Here is a 23,998-nt window from a genome sequence, read left to right as displayed (position 1 = left end):
TTTTACCTCAAACGTTTCATTCAACTTAGCCCTCATTGATAGTACTAAGGTAGTAGAGAAAAAGGTTAGCCCACTTTGATGGTACTAGGGTGGTAAAATTGTTAGCCTTTTTTGATGGTACTAAGGTGGTAAAATGGTTAGCATTCTTTGATGGTACTAAGGTGGTAAAATGGTTAGCATTCTTTGATGGTACTAAGGTGGTAAAATGGTTAGCCTTCTTTGATGGTACTAAGGTGGTAAAATGGTTATAGCCTTTTTTGATGGTACTAAGATGGTAAAATGGTTAGCATTCTTTGATGGTACTAAGGTGGTAAAATGGTTAGCCTTCTTTGATGGTACTAAGGTGGTAAAATTGTTAGCCTTCTTTGATGGTACTAAGGTGGTAAAATGGTTAGCCTTTTTTGATGGTACTAAGGTGATAAAATGGTTAGCCTTTTTTGATGGTACTAAGGTGGTAAAAGGGTAGCCTTTTTTATGGTACTAAGGTGGTAAAATGGTTAGCCTTTTTTGATGGTACTAAGGTGATAAAATGGTAATCCTTGTTTGATGGTAGTAAAGTGGTAAAACTGCTGCCAAACTTAGAGTGCTCATTAATTACTTCTATGTTCATATGTCCTTTAGTGAATAATTGTTATAGAGATAGGTTTGAGAAACGCTTCATATTAACAAATGACAACAGACACTTTAAATATAATCCCCATGCTACTTTAGGCTACATAACCACATTAGGGTTTCTACATTCATACTGCTTTAGGCTACATAACCACATTAGGGTTTCTACATTCATACTACTTTACACTACATCACCACATTAGGGTTTCTACATTCATACTGCTTTAGGCTACATAACCACATTAGGATTTCTACATTCATACTGCTTTAGGCTACATCACCACATTAGGGTTTCTACATTCATACTGCTTTAGGCTACATAACCACATTAGGGTTTCTACATTCATACTACTTTAGGCTACATCACCACATTAGCTTTTGAACATTCATACTACTTTACGCTACATCACCACATTAGGGTTTCTACATTCATACTACTTTAGGCTACATAACCACATTAGGGTTTCTACATTCATACTGCTTTAGGCTACATAACCACATTAGGGTTTCTACATTCATACTACTTTACGCTACATCACCACATTAGGGTTTCTACATTCATACTGCTTTAGGCTACATAACCACATTAGGGTTTCTACATTCATACTGCTTTAGGCTACATAACCACATTAGGGTTTCTACATTCATACTGCTTTAGGCTACATAACCACATTAGGGTTTCTACATTCATACTACTTTAGGCTACATCACCCCATTAGCTTTTGAACATTCATACTACTTTAGGCTACATCACCACATTAAGGTTTTTACATTCATACTGCTTTAGGCTACATAACCACATTAGGGTTTCTACATTCATACTACTTTAGGCTACATAACAAAATTAGGTTTTCCACATTCATACTACTTTAGGCTACATAACCACATTAGGGTTTCTACATTCATACTACTTTACGCTACATCACCACATTAGGGTTTCTACATTCATACTGCTTTAGGCTACATAACCACATTAGGGTTTCTACATTCATACTGCTTTAGGCTACATAACCACATTAGGGTTTCTACATTCATACTGCTTTAGGCTACATAACCACATTAGGGTTTCTACATTCATACTACTTTAGGCTACATAACAAGATTAGGTTTTCCACATTCATACTACTTTAGGCTACATAACCACATTAGGGTTTCTACATTCATACTACTTTACGCTACATCACCACATTAGGGTTTCTACATTCATACTGCTTTAGGCTACATAACCACATTAGGGTTTCTACATTCATACTGCTTTAGGCTACATAACCACATTAGGATTTCTACATTCATACTGCTTTAGGCTACATCACCACATTAGGGTTTCTACATTGATACTGCTTTAGGCTACATAACCACATTAGGGTTTCTACATTCATACTACTTTAGGCTACATCACCACATTAGCTTTTGAACATTCATACTACTTTACGCTACATCACCACATTAGGGTTTCTACATTCATACTATTTTAGGCTACATAACCACATTAGGGTTTCTACATTCATACTGCTTTAGGCTACATAACCACATTAGGGTTTCTACATTCATACTGCTTTAGGCTACATAACCACATTAGGGTTTCTACATTCATACTGCTTTAGGCTACATCACCACATTAGGGTTTCTACATTCATACTACTTTAGGCTACATCACCCCATTAGCTTTTGAACATTCATACTACTTTAGGCTACATCACCACATTAGGGTTTTTACATTCATACTGCTTTAGGCTACATAACCACATTAGGGTTTCTACATTCATACTACTTTAGGCTACATAACAAGATTAGGTTTTCCACATTCATACTACTTTAGGCTACATAACCACATTAGGGTTTCTACATTCATACTACTTTACGCTACATCACCACATTAGGGTTTCTACATTCATACTGCTTTAGGCTACATAACCACATTAGGGTTTCTACATTCATACTGCTTTAGGCTACATAACCACATTAGGGTTTCTACATTCATACTGCTTTAGGCTACATAACCACATTAGGGTTTCTACATTCATACTACTTTAGGCTACATAACAAGATTAGGTTTTCCACATTCATACTACTTTAGGCTACATAACCACATTAGGGTTTCTACATTCATACTACTTTACGCTACATCACCACATTAGGGTTTCTACATTCATACTACTTTACGCTACATCACCACATTAGGGTTTCTACATTCATACTGCTTTAGGCTACATAACCACATTAGGTTTTCCACATTCATACTACTTTGGGCTACATAACCACATTAGGTTTTCTACATTCATACCTTGTTGGACGGTTGTTCGGTTCTACTGTTGAAAACATCTAGTTCGAGTCCATCCTCTAACTTAATCAACAATTCTCTATGAAGTTTTTCCAGGTCATCACGAAGCCTGCCGCTTTCTTCTTCAAGCACAGGAGTCTTTTTCCTTGTCTCCAAGAATCGTTTCCTCCAGACATCTCGAACTGAAATAAGAATGGACTTCTGTCACAATGGTCTCTATCAGAAGACTTCGATTATTTTGAAACAAAATAACAAGAATAGTGTTAAATTTACGTACAGGTGAGGTTAATATACGGAGGAACAACACAGAAGGTAAAATAAATGAGTCAGAAAACTAGGCAAAAGAAAAATTAGGCAACAAACAACGGTGCCACTTATCAGAAGAAAACAGACAACGGTGCCACTTATCACAAGTAAACAGACAACGGTGCCACTTGTCAGAAGTAAACAGACAACGGTGCCACTTCGAGTCTTCCATCAAGTGAAGGACAGCAAAAAGAAACATTGAGTAACTCTATCTGTCTACAAGGACAGGCTATAAAAATATTAACAAAATGTTATTTTTAGACAGGTTAGAATAATTAGGTTGAAGAAGTTATAGAAACATTTTAAAGGAGTCTACATATCACTATATATATGTACAATATGTGTCAGGTTTTGTATTCAGTAGTCACATATTGCGTAGAGAGTAACATGTTAAGGTTAAGTGTGGCGTTATATGAGTGTTACCCCTGAAAGTGTTTAGTCACTGGTCTAAGATAATATAGTGAGGATGGTAGGTACATTCAAAACAAGCCAAATCTTCTCTAGTCTTACATTGCAAAATTAGGGACGGCTATTACAGATATCTCGTGTGTAGCTTTGCGCGAAACAGCTAGTCATCACCACCCACCGCCAATTTTTGGGCTACTCATTTACCGACGAATAGTGGGATTGACAGTTACATTATAACGCTCACACGGCTGAAAAGGCAAGCATGTTTGGTGTGACGGAGATTCGAACCTGAGATCCTCGGATTACGAGCTGACTGCCTTAACCACCAGGCCCTGCCGTGGCCTTTAGGGAAAGGACATTATGTGCAATATTAACTAGAACGTAAATACTCATACGATATTTTGTTTGTTTTGTCTCAAGTTCTCCGAGGACTATCTGTGCTAGTCATCTTTAACACACAATAAATTGTTTTTTAAATTTCTCTTTAACGTGAATTCCTAACAACATTCTGGACACGTGCGAACGAGGAAGCGCGCGAAGCTGTATGAAAAGTATACAAACGATTGATACAGTTCACTAAAGTGTTTGTTTGTTCTAAAACACAAACTGTACAATGGTGCTGTGTCGTCCGCGGGTATTGAAACCTTGATTTTAGCTCACAAGTCAAATCAAATGAGAACATCTAAACACTCCTCTATTATATAAAACTTTAACCTTGATATGACAGACGGCAGGATTCAAGTGTGGATATATTTGTTTTGTCGTACATAATACAACCTAACACTCGCACATAATACAATCTAACACTCGCACATAATACAACCTAACACTCGCACATAATACAATCTAACACTCGTACATAATACAATCTAACACTCGCACATAATACAATCTAACACTCGCACATAATACAACCTCATTTGAAGTTTCTACGTAATAAAGTGTAAAGAAACAACTGTTTTGTCAGCTAAAGGTTGTATACTTAGTTAACCCTAAAAGGATGAGATTATAATACTTAATATTTGTCAGTTAAAGGTTGTATACTTAGTTAACCCTAAAAGGATGAGATTATAATACTTAATATTTATCAGTTAAAGGTTGTATACTTAGTTAACCCTAAAAGGATGAGATTATAATAATTAATATTTATATGTTAAGAAAAATGTTACCTTTAGTGAGACTTCAGTGTACTTCTTATTGACACAGATTACGCTGTTGGACAAACTTATTGTCCGGAGATACAAATCAGCCTTTGGTCAGTGAATCACGTGACAAAAGGTAAAATGAACGGCGTAAGAAACTACCCCCTTGAGCCACGTTACATTTGACGTGGAAGTAAAATGTCTAAAGTTTTAAATAGATCCTAATTGGTGTATATTTATGACCTTATATGTAAAAATAGAACATAATGAGTAATTATAATAAAGGATTTCCTATAGAACTTAAGAACTTGAAAATGAACACAGGAATATACAGATAATTAACAGTTTAACGTGTAAGTTGTGGAATCACACTGTATTATATGATTACCAGTAGTTAGTGTGACACACGGTAAAAGAAGATACGTGGCCTGACATTAGGTTTTCTACATTTATACTACTTTAGGCTACATAGCCACATAAGGGTTTCTACATTCATACTACTTTAGGCTACATAGCCACATTAGGGTTTCTACATTCATACTACTTTAGGCTACACAGCTACATTAGGGTTTCTACATTCATACTACTTTAGGCTACACAACCACATTAGGGTTTCTACATTCATACTACTTTAGGCTACATAACCACATCAGGGTTTCTACATTCATACTACTTTAGGCTACATAGCCACATCAGGGTTTCTACATTCATACTACTTTAGGCTACATAACCACATTCGGGTTTCTACATTCATACTACTTTAGGCTACATAACCACATTAGGTTTTCCACATTCATACTACTTTAGGTTACATAACCACATTAGCTTTTGTACATTCATACTACTTTAGGCTACATAACCACATTAGGGTTTCTACATTCATACTACTTTAGGCTACATAACCACATTAGGGTTTCTACATTCATACTACTTTAGGCTACATAACCACATCAGGGTTTATACATTCATACTACTTTAGGCTACATAACAAGATTAGGTTTTCCACATTCATACTACTTTAGGTTACATAACAACATTAGCTTTTGTACATTCATACTACTTTAGGCTACATAACCACATCAGGGTTTATACATTCATACTACTTTAGGCTACATAACAAGATTAGGTTTTCCACATTCATACTACTTTAGGCTACATAACCACATTAGGGAGACACGTGGCCTGACATGGCCACGTGGTTAGGGAGCTTCACTCGCAATCAGAGGGTTGAGAGTTCGAATCCCTGTTCCACAAACATGCGCTCTCAGCTGTGGGGGCGTCATATTGTATCCAGCAATCCCATTATACATTGGTAAAAGAGTAGCCCAAGAGTTGGCGGTGAGTGGTGATGACTAGTTCTTCTCATTGCTACATAAGGACAGCCAGCGCTGATAGTCCTCGTGTAGCTTTGGGCAAAATTTAAAACATACCAAAAGAAAGTATGTACGTTCTGAATGTTTAATAACCAAAACAAAGTATGTGCGTTCTGAATGTTTAATAACCAAAAGAAAGTATGTGCGTTCTGAATGTTTAATAACCAAAACAAAGTATGTGCGTTCTGAATGTTTAATAACCAAAACAAAGTATGTACGTTTTGAATGTTTAATAAACAAAACAAAGTATGTGCGTTCTAAATGTTTAATAACCAAAACAAAGTACGTACGTTCTCAATGTTTAATAACCAAAACAAAGTATGTACGTCTTGAATGTTTAATAACCAAAACAAAATATGTACGTTCTGAATGTTTAATAACCAAAACAGAGTATGTACGTTCTGAATGTTTAATAACCAAAACAAAGTATGTACGTTCTCTATGTTTAATAACCAAAACAAAGTATGTACGTTCTGAATGTTTAATAACCAAAACAAAGTATGTGCGTTCTGAATGTGTAATAACCAAAACAGAGTATTATGTTCTGAATGTTTAATAACCAAAACAAAGTATGTACGTTCTGAATGTTTAATAACTAAAACAGAGTATGTACGTTCTGAATGTTTAATAACCAAAACAGAGTATGTACGTTCTCAATGTTTAATAACCAAAACAAAGTATGTACGTTCTGAATGTTTAATAACCAAAACAAAGTATGTACGTTCTGAATGTTTAATAACCAAAACAAAGTATGTACGTTCTGAATGTTTAATAACCAAAACAAGGTATGTACGTTCTCAATGTTTAATAACCAAAACACAGTATTACGTTCTGAATGTTTAATAACCAAAACACAGTATTACGTTCTGAATGTTTAATAACCAAAATAGAGTATGTACGTTCTCAATGTTTAATAACCAAAACAGAGTATGTACGTTCTGAATGTTTAATAACCAAAACAAAGTATGTACGTTCTGAATGTTTAATAACCAAAACAGAGTATGTACGTTCTGAATGTTTAATAACCAAAAAAGAGTATGTACGTTCTGAATGTTTAATAACGAAAACAGAGTATGTGCGTTCTGAATGTTTAATAACCAAAACAAAGTATGTGCGTTCTGAATGTTTAATAACCAAAACAAAGTATGTACGTTCTGAATGTTTAATAACCAAAACAAAGTATGTGCGTTCTGAATGTTTAATAACCAAAACAAAGTACGTACGTTCTCAATGTTTAATAACCAAAACAAAGTATGTACGTTCTCAATGTTTAATAACCAAAACAAAATATGTACGTTCTGAATGTTTAATAACCAAAACAGAGTATGTACGTTCTCAATGTTTAATAACCAAAACAAAGTATGTACGTTTTGAATGTTTAATAACCAAAACAAAGTATGTACGTTCTGAATGTTTAATAACCAAAACAGAGTATGTACGTTCTGAATGTTTAATAACCAAAACAGAGTATGTACGTTCTGAATGTTTAATAACCAAAACAGAGTATGTACGTTCTGAATGTTTAATAACCAAAACAGAGTATGTACGTTCTGAATGTTTAATAACCAAAACAGAGTATGTACGTTCTGAATGTTTAATAACCAAAACAAAGTATGTACGTTCTGAATGTTTAATAACCAAAACAGAGTATGTACGTTCTCAATGTTTAATAACCAAAACAGAGTATGTACGTTCTCAATGTTTAATAACCAAAACAAAGTATGTACGTTCTGAATGTTTAATAACCAAAACAAGGTATGTACGTTCTGAATGTTTAATAACCAAAACACAGTATTACGTTCTGAATGTTTAATAACCAAAACACAGTATTACGTTCTGAATGTTTAATAACCAAAACAAAGTATGTACGTTCTGAATGTTTAATAACCAAAACAGAGTATGTACGTTCTGAATGTTTAATAACCAAAACAGAGTATGTACGTTCTGAATGTTTAATAACCAAAACAAAGTATGTACGTTCTGAATGTTTAATAACTAAAACAGAGTATGTACGTTCTGAATGTTTAATAACCAAAACAGAGTATGTACGTTCTCAATGTTTAATAACCAAAACAAAGTATGTACGTTCTGAATGTTTAATAACCAAAACAAAGTATGTACGTTCTGAATGTTTAATAACCAAAACAAAGTATGTACGTTCTGAATGTTTAATAACCAAAACAAGGTATGTACGTTCTCAATGTTTAATAACCAAAACACAGTATTACGTTCTGAATGTTTAATAACCAAAACACAGTATTACGTTCTGAATGTTTAATAACCAAAATAGAGTATGTACGTTCTCAATGTTTAATAACCAAAACAGAGTATGTACGTTCTGAATGTTTAATAACCAAAACAAAGTATGTACGTTCTGAATGTTTAATAACCAAAACAGAGTATGTACGTTCTGAATGTTTAATAACCAAAACAGAGTATGTACGTTCTGAATGTTTAATAACCAAAACAAAGTATGTACGTTCTGAATGTTTAATAACCAAAACAGAGTATGTACGTTCTGAATGTTTAATAACCAAAACAGAGTATGTACGTTCTGAATGTTTAATAACGAAAACAAAGTATGTACGTTCTGAATGTTTAATAACCAAAACAAAGTATGTACGTTCTGAATGTTTAATAACCAAAACAAAGTATGTACGTTCTGAATGTTTAATAACCAAAACACAGTATTACGTTCTGAATGTTTAATAACCAAAACACAGTATTACGTTCTGAATGTTTAATAACCAAAACAAAGTAGGTACGTTCTGAATGTTTAATAACTAAAACAGAGTATGTACGTTCTGAATGTTTAATAACCAAAACAGAGTATGTACGTTCTCAATGTTTAATAACCAAAACAAAGTATGTGCGTCTTGAATGTTTAATAACCAAAACAAAATATGTACGTTCTGAATGTTTAATAACCAAAACAGAGTATGTACGTTCTGAATGTTTAATAACCAAAACAAAGTATGTACGTTCTGAATGTTTAATAACCAAAACAGAGTATGTACGTTCTGAATGTTTAATAACCAAAACAGAGTATGTACGTTCTGAATGTTTAATAACCAAAACAGAGTATGTACGTTCTGAATGTTTAATAACCAAAACAGAGTATGTACGTTCTGAATGTTTAATAACCAAAACAAAGTATGTACGTTCTGAATGTTTAATAACCAAAACAGAGTATGTACGTTCTCAATGTTTAATAACCAAAACAGAGTATGTACGTTCTCAATGTTTAATAACCAAAACAAAGTATGTACGTTCTGAATGTTTAATAACCAAAACAAGGTATGTACGTTCTGAATGTTTAATAACCAAAACACAGTATTACGTTCTGAATGTTTAATAACCAAAACACAGTATTACGTTCTGAATGTTTAATAACCAAAACAAAGTATGTACGTTCTGAATGTTTAATAACTAAAACAGAGTATGTACGTTCTGAATGTTTAATAACCAAAACAGAGTATGTACGTTCTGAATGTTTAATAACCAAAACAAAGTATGTACGTTCTGAATGTTTAATAACTAAAACAGAGTATGTACGTTCTGAATGTTTAATAACCAAAACAGAGTATGTACGTTCTCAATGTTTAATAACCAAAACAAAGTATGTACGTTCTGAATGTTTAATAACCAAAACAAAGTATGTACGTTCTGAATGTTTAATAACCAAAACAAAGTATGTACGTTCTGAATGTTTAATAACCAAAACAAGGTATGTACGTTCTCAATGTTTAATAACCAAAACACAGTATTACGTTCTGAATGTTTAATAACCAAAACACAGTATTACGTTCTGAATGTTTAATAACCAAAATAGAGTATGTACGTTCTCAATGTTTAATAACCAAAACAGAGTATGTACGTTCTGAATGTTTAATAACCAAAACAAAGTATGTACGTTCTGAATGTTTAATAACCAAAACAGAGTATGTACGTTCTGAATGTTTAATAACCAAAACAGAGTATGTACGTTCTGAATGTTTAATAACCAAAACAAAGTATGTACGTTCTGAATGTTTAATAACCAAAACAGAGTATGTACGTTCTGAATGTTTAATAACCAAAACAGAGTATGTACGTTCTGAATGTTTAATAACGAAAACAAAGTATGTACGTTCTGAATGTTTAATAACCAAAACAAAGTATGTACGTTCTGAATGTTTAATAACCAAAACAAAGTATGTACGTTCTGAATGTTTAATAACCAAAACACAGTATTACGTTCTGAATGTTTAATAACCAAAACACAGTATTACGTTCTGAATGTTTAATAACCAAAACAAAGTAGGTACGTTCTGAATGTTTAATAACTAAAACAGAGTATGTACGTTCTGAATGTTTAATAACCAAAACAGAGTATGTACGTTCTCAATGTTTAATAACCAAAACAAAGTATGTGCGTCTTGAATGTTTAATAACCAAAACAAAATATGTACGTTCTGAATGTTTAATAACCAAAACAGAGTATGTACGTTCTGAATGTTTAATAACCAAAACAAAGTATGTACGTTCTCTATGTTTAATAACCAAAACAAAGTATGTACGTTCTGAATGTTTAATAACCAAAACAAAGTATGTGCGTTCTGAATGTGTAATAACCAAAACAGAGTATTATGTTCTGAATGTTTAATAACCAAAACAAAGTATGTACGTTCTGAATGTTTAATAACTAAAACAGAGTATGTACGTTCTGAATGTTTAATAACCAAAACAGAGTATGTACGTTCTGAATGTTTAATAACCAAAACAAAGTATGTACGTTCTGAATGTTTAATAACCAAAACAAAGTATGTACGTTCTGAATGTTTAATAACCAAAACAAAGTATGTACGTTCTGAATGTTTAATAACCAAAACAAGGTATGTACGTTCTGAATGTTTAATAACCAAAACACAGTATTACGTTCTGAATGTTTAATAACCAAAACACAGTATTACGTTCTGAATGTTTAATAACCAAAATAGAGTATGTACGTTCTCAATGTTTAATAACCAAAACAGAGTATGTACGTTCTGAATGTTTAATAACCAAAACAAAGTATGTACGTTCTGAATGTTTAATAACCAAAACAGAGTATGTACGTTCTGAATGTTTAATAACGAAAACAGAGTATGTACGTTCTGAATGTTTAATAACGAAAACAAAATATGTACGTTCTAAATGTATAATAACCAAAACAAAGTATGTGCGTTCTGAATGTTTAATAACCAAAACAAAGTATGTGCGTTCTGAATGTTTAATAACCAAAACAAAGTATGTACGTTCTGAATGTTTAATAACCAAAACAAAGTATGTGCGTTCTGAATGTTTAATAACCAAAACAGAGTACGTACGTTCTCAATGTTTAATAACCAAAACAAAGTATGTACGTTCTCAATGTTTAATAACCAAAACAAAATATGTACGTTCTGAATGTTTAAAACGAAAACAGAGTATGTACGTTCTCAATGTTTAATAACCAAAACAAAGTATGTACGTTTTGAATGTTTAATAACCAAAACAAAGTATGTACGTTCTGAATGTTTAATAACCAAAACAGAGTATGTACGTTCTCAATGTTTAATAACCAAAACAGAGTATGTACGTTCTGAATGTTTAATAACCAAAACAGAGTATGTACGTTCTGAATGTTTAATAACCAAAACAGAGTATGTACGTTCTGAATGTTTAATAACCAAAACAGAGTATGTACGTTCTGAATGTTTAATAACCAAAACAAAGTATGTACGTTCTGAATGTTTAATAACCAAAACAGAGTATGTACGTTCTCAATGTTTAATAACCAAAACAGAGTATGTACGTTCTCAATGTTTAATAACCAAAACAAAGTATGTACGTTCTGAATGTTTAATAACCAAAACAAGGTATGTACGTTCTGAATGTTTAATAACCAAAACACAGTATTACGTTCTGAATGTTTAATAACCAAAACACAGTATTACGTTCTGAATGTTTAATAACCAAAACAAAGTATGTACGTTCTGAATGTTTAATAACTAAAACAGAGTATGTACGTTCTGAATGTTTAATAACCAAAACAGAGTATGTACGTTCTCAATGTTTAATAACCAAAACAAAGTATGTGCGTCTTGAATGTTTAATAACCAAAACAAAATATGTACGTTCTGAATGTTTAATAACCAAAACAGAGTATGTACGTTCTGAATGTTTAATAACCAAAACAGAGTATGTACGTTCTCAATGTTTAATAACCAAAACAAAGTATGTGCGTCTTGAATGTTTAATAACCAAAACAAAATATGTACGTTCTGAATGTTTAATAACCAAAACAGAGTATGTACGTTCTGAATGTTTAATAACCAAAACAAAGTATGTACGTTCTGAATGTTTAATAACCAAAACAGAGTATGTACGTTCTGAATGTTTAATAACCAAAACAGAGTATGTACGTTCTGAATGTTTAATAACCAAAACAGAGTATGTACGTTCTGAATGTTTAATAACCAAAACAGAGTATGTACGTTCTGAATGTTTAATAACCAAAACAAAGTATGTACGTTCTGAATGTTTAATAACCAAAACAGAGTATGTACGTTCTCAATGTTTAATAACCAAAACAGAGTATGTACGTTCTCAATGTTTAATAACCAAAACAAAGTATGTACGTTCTGAATGTTTAATAACCAAAACAAGGTATGTACGTTCTGAATGTTTAATAACCAAAACACAGTATTACGTTCTGAATGTTTAATAACCAAAACACAGTATTACGTTCTGAATGTTTAATAACCAAAACAAAGTATGTACGTTCTGAATGTTTAATAACTAAAACAGAGTATGTACGTTCTGAATGTTTAATAACCAAAACAGAGTATGTACGTTCTGAATGTTTAATAACCAAAACAAAGTATGTACGTTCTGAATGTTTAATAACTAAAACAGAGTATGTACGTTCTGAATGTTTAATAACCAAAACAGAGTATGTACGTTCTCAATGTTTAATAACCAAAACAAAGTATGTACGTTCTGAATGTTTAATAACCAAAACAAAGTATGTACGTTCTGAATGTTTAATAACCAAAACAAAGTATGTACGTTCTGAATGTTTAATAACCAAAACAAGGTATGTACGTTCTCAATGTTTAATAACCAAAACACAGTATTACGTTCTGAATGTTTAATAACCAAAACACAGTATTACGTTCTGAATGTTTAATAACCAAAATAGAGTATGTACGTTCTCAATGTTTAATAACCAAAACAGAGTATGTACGTTCTGAATGTTTAATAACCAAAACAAAGTATGTACGTTCTGAATGTTTAATAACCAAAACAGAGTATGTACGTTCTGAATGTTTAATAACCAAAACAGAGTATGTACGTTCTGAATGTTTAATAACCAAAACAAAGTATGTACGTTCTGAATGTTTAATAACCAAAACAGAGTATGTACGTTCTGAATGTTTAATAACCAAAACAGAGTATGTACGTTCTGAATGTTTAATAACGAAAACAAAGTATGTACGTTCTGAATGTTTAATAACCAAAACAAAGTATGTACGTTCTGAATGTTTAATAACCAAAACAAAGTATGTACGTTCTGAATGTTTAATAACCAAAACACAGTATTACGTTCTGAATGTTTAATAACCAAAACACAGTATTACGTTCTGAATGTTTAATAACCAAAACAAAGTAGGTACGTTCTGAATGTTTAATAACTAAAACAGAGTATGTACGTTCTGAATGTTTAATAACCAAAACAGAGTATGTACGTTCTCAATGTTTAATAACCAAAACAAAGTATGTGCGTCTTGAATGTTTAATAACCAAAACAAAATATGTACGTTCTGAATGTTTAATAACCAAAACAGAGTATGTACGTTCTGAATGTTTAATAACCAAAACAAAGTATGTACGTTCTCTATGTTTAATAACCAAAACAAAGTATGTACGTTCTGAATGTTTAATAACCAAAACAAAGTATGTGCGTTCTGAATGTGTAATAACCAAAACAGAGTATTATGTTCTGAATGTTTAATAACCAAAACAAAGTATGTACGTTCTGAATGTTTAATAACTAAAACAGAGTATGTACGTTCTGAATGTTTAATAACCAAAACAGAGTATGTACGTTCTGAATGTTTAATAACCAAAACAAAGTATGTACGTTCTGAATGTTTAATAACCAAAACAAAGTATGTACGTTCTGAATGTTTAATAACCAAAACAAAGTATGTACGTTCTGAATGTTTAATAACCAAAACAAGGTATGTACGTTCTGAATGTTTAATAACCAAAACACAGTATTACGTTCTGAATGTTTAATAACCAAAACACAGTATTACGTTCTGAATGTTTAATAACCAAAATAGAGTATGTACGTTCTCAATGTTTAATAACCAAAACAGAGTATGTACGTTCTGAATGTTTAATAACCAAAACAAAGTATGTACGTTCTGAATGTTTAATAACCAAAACAGAGTATGTACGTTCTGAATGTTTAATAACGAAAACAGAGTATGTACGTTCTGAATGTTTAATAACGAAAACAAAATATGTACGTTCTAAATGTATAATAACCAAAACAAAGTATGTGCGTTCTGAATGTTTAATAACCAAAACAAAGTATGTGCGTTCTGAATGTTTAATAACCAAAACAAAGTATGTACGTTCTGAATGTTTAATAACCAAAACAAAGTATGTACGTTCTGAATGTTTAATAACCAAAACAGAGTACGTACGTTCTCAATGTTTAATAACCAAAACAAAGTATGTACGTTCTCAATGTTTAATAACCAAAACAAAATATGTACGTTCTGAATGTTTAAAACGAAAACAGAGTATGTACGTTCTCAATGTTTAATAACCAAAACAAAGTATGTACGTTTTGAATGTTTAATAACCAAAACAAAGTATGTACGTTCTGAATGTTTAATAACCAAAACAGAGTATGTACGTTCTCAATGTTTAATAACCAAAACAGAGTATGTACGTTCTGAATGTTTAATAACCAAAACAGAGTATGTACGTTCTGAATGTTTAATAACCAAAACAGAGTATGTACGTTCTGAATGTTTAATAACCAAAACAGAGTATGTACGTTCTGAATGTTTAATAACCAAAACAAAGTATGTACGTTCTGAATGTTTAATAACCAAAACAGAGTATGTACGTTCTCAATGTTTAATAACCAAAACAGAGTATGTACGTTCTCAATGTTTAATAACCAAAACAAAGTATGTACGTTCTGAATGTTTAATAACCAAAACAAGGTATGTACGTTCTGAATGTTTAATAACCAAAACACAGTATTACGTTCTGAATGTTTAATAACCAAAACACAGTATTACGTTCTGAATGTTTAATAACCAAAACAAAGTATGTACGTTCTGAATGTTTAATAACTAAAACAGAGTATGTACGTTCTGAATGTTTAATAACCAAAACAGAGTATGTACGTTCTCAATGTTTAATAACCAAAACAAAGTATGTGCGTCTTGAATGTTTAATAACCAAAACAAAATATGTACGTTCTGAATGTTTAATAACCAAAACAGAGTATGTACGTTCTGAATGTTTAATAACCAAAACAAAGTATGTACGTTCTCTATGTTTAATAACCAAAACAAAGTATGTACGTTCTGAATGTTTAATAACCAAAACAAAGTATGTGCGTTCTGAATGTGTAATAACCAAAACAGAGTATTATGTTCTGAATGTTTAATAACCAAAACAAAGTATGTACGTTCTGAATGTTTAATAACTAAAACAGAGTATGTACGTTCTGAATGTTTAATAACCAAAACAGAGTATGTACGTTCTCAATGTTTAATAACCAAAACAAAGTATGTACGTTCTGAATGTTTAATAACCAAAACAAAGTATGTACGTTCTGAATGTTTAATAACCAAAACAAAGTATGTACGTTCTGAATGTTTAATAACCAAAACAAGGTATGTACGTTCTCAATGTTTAATAACCAAAACACAGTATTACGTTCTGAATGTTTAATAACCAAAACACAGTATTACGTTCTGAATGTTTAATAACCAAAATAGAGTATGTACGTTCTCAATGTTTAATAACCAAAACAGAGTATGTACGTTCTGAATGTTTAATAACCAAAACAAAGTATGTACGTTCTGAATGTTTAATAACCAAAACAGAGTATGTACGTTCTGAATGTTTAATAACCAAAACAGAGTATGTACGTTCTGAATGTTTAATAACCAAAACAAAGTATGTACGTTCTGAATGTTTAATAACCAAAACAGAGTATGTACGTTCTGAATGTTTAATAACCAAAACAGAGTATGTACGTTCTGAATGTTTAATAACGAAAACAAAGTATGTACGTTCTGAATGTTTAATAACCAAAACAAAGTATGTACGTTCTGAATGTTTAATAACCAAAACAAGGTATGTACGTTCTGAATGTTTAATAACCAAAACACAGTATTACGTTCTGAATGTTTAATAACCAAAACACAGTATTACGTTCTGAATGTTTAATAACCAAAACAAAGTATGTACGTTCTGAATGTTTAATAACTAAAACAGAGTATGTACGTTCTGAATGTTTAATAACCAAAACAGAGTATGTACGTTCTCAATGTTTAATAACCAAAACAAAGTATGTGCGTCTTGAATGTTTAATAACCAAAACAAAATATGTACGTTCTGAATGTTTAATAACCAAAACAGAGTATGTACGTTCTGAATGTTTAATAACCAAAACAAAGTATGTACGTTCTCTATGTTTAATAACCAAAACAAAGTATGTACGTTCTGAATGTTTAATAACCAAAACAAAGTATGTGCGTTCTGAATGTGTAATAACCAAAACAGAGTATTATGTTCTGAATGTTTAATAACCAAAACAAAGTATGTACGTTCTGAATGTTTAATAACTAAAACAGAGTATGTACGTTCTGAATGTTTAATAACCAAAACAGAGTATGTACGTTCTCAATGTTTAATAACCAAAACAAAGTATGTACGTTCTGAATGTTTAATAACCAAAACAAAGTATGTACGTTCTGAATGTTTAATAACGAAAACAAAGTATGTACGTTCTGAATGTTTAATAACCAAAACACAGTATTACGTTCTGAATGTTTAATAACCAAAACACAGTATTACGTTCTGAATGTTTAATAACCAAAACACAGTATTACGTTCTGAATGTTTAATAACCAAAATAGAGTATGTACGTTCTCAATGTTTAATAACCAAAACAGAGTATGTACGTTCTGAATGTTTAATAACCAAAACAAAGTATGTACGTTCTGAATGTTTAATAACGAAAACAGAGTATGTACGTTCAGAATGTTTAATAACGAAAACAAAATATGTACGTTCTAAATGTATAATAACCAAAACAAAGTATGTGCGTTCTGAATGTTTAATAACCAAAACAAAGTATGTACGTTCTGAATGTTTAATAACCAAAACAAAGTATGTACGTTCTGAATGTTTAATAACCAAAACAAAGTATGTGCGTTCTGAATGTTTAATAACCAAAACAAAGTACGTACGTTCTCAATGTTTAATAACCAAAACAAAGTATGTACGTTCTCAATGTTTAATAACCAAAACAAAATATGTACGTTCTGAATGTTTAATAACGAAAACAGAGTATGTACGTTCTCAATGTTTAATAACCAAAACAAAGTATGTACGTTTTGAATGTTTAATAACCAAAACAAAGTATGTACGTTCTGAATGTTTAATAACCAAAACAGAGTATGTACGTTCTGAATGTTTAATAACCAAAACAGAGTATGTACGTTCTGAATGTTTAATAACCAAAACAGAGTATGTACGTTCTGAATGTTTAATAACCAAAACAGAGTATGTACGTTCTGAATGTTTAATAACCAAAACAGAGTATGTACGTTCTGAATGTTTAATAACCAAAAGAAAGTATGTACGTTCTGAATGTTTAATAACCAAAACAGAGTATGTACGTTCTCAATGTTTAATAACCAAAACAGAGTATGTACGTTCTCAATGTTTAATAACCAAAACAAAGTATGTACGTTCTGAATGTTTAATAACCAAAACAAGGTATGTACGTTCTGAATGTTTAATAACCAAAACAAGGTATGTACGTTCTGAATGTTTAATAACCAAAACACAGTATTACGTTCTGAATGTTTAATAACCAAAACAAAGTATGTACGTTCTGAATGTTTAATAACTAAAACAGAGTATGTACGTTCTGAATGTTTAATAACCAAAACAGAGTATGTACGTTCTCAATGTTTAATAACCAAAACAAAGTATGTACGTTTTGAATGTTTAATAACCAAAACAAAGTATGTACGTTCTGAATGTTTAATAACCAAAACAAGGAATGTACGTTCTGAATGTTTAATAACCAAAACACAGTATGTACGTTCTGAATGTTTAATAACCAAAACACAGTATTACGTTCTGAATGTTTAATAACCAAAACACGGTATTACGTTCTGAATGTTTAATAACCAAAACAGAGTATGAACGTTCTGAATGTTTAATAACTAAAACAGAGTATGTACGTTCTGAATGTTTAATAACCAAAACAAGGTATGTACGTTCTCAATGTTTAATAACCAAAACACAGTATTACGTTCTGAATGTTTAATAACCAAAACACAGTATTACGTTCTGAATGTTTAATAACCAAAATAGAGTATGTACGTTCTCAATGTTTAATAACCAAAACAGAGTATGTACGTTCTGAATGTTTAATAACCAAAACAAAGTATGTACGTTCTGAATGTTTAATAACCAAAACAAAGTATGTGCGTTCTGAATGTTTAATAACCAAAACAAAGTACGTACGTTCTCAATGTTTAATAACCAAAACAAAGTATGTACGTTCTCAATGTTTAATAACCAAAACAGAGTATGTACGTTCTCAATGTTTAATAACCAAAACAAAGTATGTACGTTTTGAATGTTTAATAACCAAAACAAAGTATGTACGTTCTGAATGTTTAATAACCAAAAGAGAGTATGTACGTTCTGAATGTTTAATAACCAAAACAGAGTATGTACGTTCTGAATGTTTAATAACCAAAACAGAGTATGTACGTTCTGAATGTTTAATAACCAAAACAGAGTATGTACGTTCTGAATGTTTAATAACCAAAACAAAGTATGTACGTTCTGAATGTTTAATAACCAAAACAGAGTATGTACGTTCTCAATGTTTAATAACCAAAACAGAGTATGTACGTTCTCAATGTTTAATAACCAAAACAAAGTATGTACGTTCTGAATGTTTAATAACCAAAACAAGGTATGTACGTTCTGAATGTTTAATAACCAAAACACAGTATTACGTTCTGAATGTTTAATAACCAAAACACGGTATTACGTTCTGAATGTTTAATAACCAAAACAGAGTATGAACGTTCTGAATGTTTAATAACTAAAACAGAGTATGTACGTTCTGAATGTTTAATAACCAAAACAAGGTATGTACGTTCTCAATGTTTAATAACCAAAACACAGTATTACGTTCTGAATGTTTAATAACCAAAACACAGTATTACGTTCTGAATGTTTAATAACCAAAACAGAGTATGTACGTTCTCAATGTTTAATAACCAAAACAGAGTATGTACGTTCTGAATGTTTAATAACCAAAACAAAGTATGTACGTTCTGAATGTTTAATAACCAAAACAAAGTATGTGCGTTCTGAATGTTTAATAACCAAAACAAAGTATGTACGTTCTCAATGTTTAATAACCAAAACAAAGTATGTACGTTCTCAATGTTTAATAACCAAAACAGAGTATGTACGTTCTCAATGTTTAATAACCAAAACAAAGTATGTACGTTCTGAATGTTTAATAACCAAAACAAGGTATGTACGTTCTGAATGTTTAATAACCAAAACACAGTATTACGTTCTGAATGTTTAATAACCAAAACACAGTATTACGTTCTGAATGTTTAATAACCAAAACACAGTATTACGTTCTGAATGTTTAATAACCAAAACAAAGTATGTACGTTCTGAATGTTTAATAACTAAAACAGAGTATGTACGTTCTGAATGTTTAATAACCAAAACAGAGTATGTACGTTCTCAATGTTTAATAACCAAAACAAAGTATGTACGTTTTGAATGTTTAATAACCAAAACAAAGTATGTACGTTCTGAATGTTTAATAACCAAAACAAGGTATGTACGTTCTGAATGTTTAATAACCAAAACACAGTATGTACGTTCTGAATGTTTAATAACCAAAACACAGTATTACGTTCTGAATGTTTAATAACCAAAACACGGTATTACGTTCTGAATGTTTAATAACCAAAACAGAGTATGAACGTTCTGAATGTTTAATAACTAAAACAGAGTATGTACGTTCTGAATGTTTAATAACCAAAACAAGGTATGTACGTTCTCAATGTTTAATAACCAAAACACAGTATTACGTTCTGAATGTTTAATAACCAAAACACAGTATTACGTTCTGAATGTTTAATAACCAAAATAGAGTATGTACGTTCTCAATGTTTAATAACCAAAACAGAGTATGTACGTTCTCAATGTTTAATAACCAAAACAAAGTATGTACGTTTTGAATGTTTAATAACCAAAACAAAGTATGTACGTTCTGAATGTTTAATAACCAAAACAGAGTATGTACGTTCTGAATGTTTAATAACCAAAACAGAGTATGTACGTTCTGAATGTTTAATAACCAAAACAGAGTATGTACGTTCTGAATGTTTAATAACCAAAACAGAGTATGTACGTTCTGAATGTTTAATAACCAAAACAGAGTATGTACGTTCTGAATGTTTAATAACCAAAACAGAGTATGTACGTTCTGAATGTTTAATAACCAAAACAGAGTATGTACGTTCTGAATGTTTAATAACCAAAACAGAGTATGTACGTTCTGAATGTTTAATAACCAAAACAGAGTATGTACGTTCTCAATGTTTAATAACCAAAACAAAGTATGTACGTTCTGAATGTTTAATAACCAAAACAAGGTATGTACGTTCTGAATGTTTAATAACCAAAACACAGTATTACGTTCTGAATGTTTAATAACCAAAACACAGTATTACGTTCTGAATGTTTAATAACCAAAACAAAGTATGTACGTTTTGAATGTTTAATAACTAAAACAGAGTATGTACGTTCTGAATGTTTAATAACCAAAACAGAGTATGTACGTTCTCAATGTTTAATAACCAAAACAAAGTATGTACGTTTTGAATGTTTAATAACCAAAACAAAGTATGTACGTTCTGAATGTTTAATAACCAAAACAAGGTATGTACGTTCTGAATGTTTAATAACCAAAACACAGTATGTACGTTCTGAATGTTTAATAACCAAAACACAGTATTACGTTCTGAATGTTTAATAACCAAAACACGGTATTACGTTCTGAATGTTTAATAACCAAAACAGAGTATGAACGTTCTGAATGTTTAATAACTAAAACAGAGTATGTACGTTCTGAATGTTTAATAACCAAAACAAGGTATGTACGTTCTCAATGTTTAATAACCAAAACACAGTATTACGTTCTGAATGTTTAATAACCAAAACACAGTATTACGTTCTGAATGTTTAATAACCAAAATAGAGTATGTACGTTCTCAATGTTTAATAACCAAAACAGAGTATGTACGTTCTGAATGTTTAATAACCAAAACAAAGTATGTACGTTCTGAATGTTTAATAACCAAAACAAAGTATGTGCGTTCTGAATGTTTAATAACCAAAACAAAGTACGTACGTTCTCAATGTTTAATAACCAAAACAAAGTATGTACGTTCTCAATGTTTAATAACCAAAACAGAGTATGTACGTTCTCAATGTTTAATAACCAAAACAAAGTATGTACGTTTTGAATGTTTAATAACCAAAACAAAGTATGTACGTTCTGAATGTTTAATAACCAAAACAGAGTATGTACGTTCTGAATGTTTAATAACCAAAACAGAGTATGTACGTTCTGAATGTTTAATAACCAAAACAGAGTATGTACGTTCTGAATGTTTAATAACCAAAACACAGTATTACGTTCTGAATGTTTAATAACCAAAGCACAGTATTACGTTCTGAATGTTTAATAACCAAAATAGAGTATGTACGTTCTCAATGTTTAATAACCAAAACAGAGTATGTACGTTCTGATTGTTTAATAACCAAAACAAAGTATGTACGTTCTGAATGTTTAATAACCAAAACAAAGTATGTGCGTTCTGAATGTTTAATAACCAAAACAAAGTACGTACGTTCTCAATGTTTAATAACCAAAACAAAGTATGTACGTTCTCAATGTTTAATAACCAAAACAGAGTATGTACGTTCTCAATGTTTAAAAACCAAAACAAAGTATGTACGTTCTGAATGTTTAATAACCAAAACAAGGTATGTACGTTCTGAATGTTTAATAACCAAAACACAGTATTACGTTCTGAATGTTTAATAACCAAAACACAGTATTACGTTCTGAATGTTTAATAACCAAAACAAAGTATGTACGTTCTGAATGTTTAATAACCAAAACAGAGTATGTACGTTCTGAATGTTTAATAACCAAAACAGAGTATGTACGTTCTCAATGTTTAATAACCAAAACAAAGTATGTACGTTCTGAATGTTTAATAACCAAAACAAAGTATGTACGTTCTGAATGTTTAATAACCAAAACAAGGTATGTACGTTCTGAATGTTTAATAACCAAAACACAGTATGTACGTTCTGAATGTTTAATAACCAAAACACAGTATTACGTTCTGAATGTTTAATAACCAAAACACGGTATTACGTTCTGAATGTTTAATAACCAAAACAGAGTATGAACGTTCTGAATGTTTAATAACTAAAACAGAGTATGTACGTTCTGAATGTTTAATAACCAAAACAAGGTATGTACGTTCTCAATGTTTAATAACCAAAACACAGTATTACGTTCTGAATGTTTAATAACCAAAACACAGTATTACGTTCTGAATGTTTAATAACCAAAATAGAGTATGTACGTTCTCAATGTTTAATAACCAAAACAGAGTATGTACGTTCTGAATGTTTAATAACCAAAACAAAGTATGTACGTTCTGAATGTTTAATAACCAAAACAAAGTATGTGCGTTCTGAATGTTTAATAACCAAAACAAAGTATGTACGTTCTCAATGTTTAATAACCAAAACAAAGTATGTACGTTCTCAATGTTTTATAACCAAAACAGAGTATGTACGTTCTCAATGTTTAATAACCAAAACAAAGTATGTACGTTTTGAATGATTAATAACCAAAACAAAGTATGTACGTTCTGAATGTTTAATAACCAAAACAGAGTATGTACGTTCTGAATGTTTAATAACCAAAACAGAGTATGTACGTTCTGAATGTTTAATAACCAAAACAGAGTATGTACGTTCTGAATGTTTAATAACCAAAACAGAGTATGTACGTTCTGAATGTTTAATAACCAAAACAGAGTATGTACGTTCTGAATGTTTAATAACCAAAACAAAGTATGTACGTTCTGAATGTTTAATAACTAAAACAGAGTATGTACGTTCTGAATGTTTAATAACCAAAACAGAGTATGTACGTTCTCAATGTTTAATAACCAAAACAAAGTATGTACGTTTTGAATGTTTAATAACCAAAACAAAGTATGTACGTTCTGAATGTTTAATAACCAAAACAAGGTATGTACGTTCTGAATGTTTAATAACCAAAACACAGTATGTACGTTCTGAATGTTTAATAACCAAAACACAGTATTACGTTCTGAATGTTTAATAACCAAAACACGGTATTACGTTCTGAATGTTTAATAACCAAAACAGAGTATGAACGTTCTGAATGTTTAATAACTAAAACAGAGTATGTACGTTCTGAATGTTTAATAACC

The 23,998-nt window shown here is 30.9% G+C and overlaps 1 protein-coding gene across 1 annotated transcript in view; it reads right to left on the bottom strand.

Annotated features, from left to right (window-relative positions):
• LOC143231762 (uncharacterized) overlaps nt 1-23,998 on the bottom strand; it is a 38,606-nt gene that overhangs the window by 4,330 nt on the left and 10,278 nt on the right. The window contains exon 3 of the mRNA XM_076466406.1: nt 2,897-3,075. Within this exon, the coding sequence (XP_076322521.1) occupies nt 2,897-3,075 (179 nt within the window). The remainder of the gene's footprint in view (nt 1-2,896; nt 3,076-23,998) is intronic.

This window comes from Tachypleus tridentatus, chromosome 1, assembly GCF_004210375.1.
Source record: "Tachypleus tridentatus isolate NWPU-2018 chromosome 1, ASM421037v1, whole genome shotgun sequence".
Lineage (NCBI taxonomy): Eukaryota > Metazoa > Arthropoda > Merostomata > Xiphosura > Limulidae > Tachypleus > Tachypleus tridentatus.
This window is presented reverse-complemented; position numbering and strand designations above follow the sequence as displayed.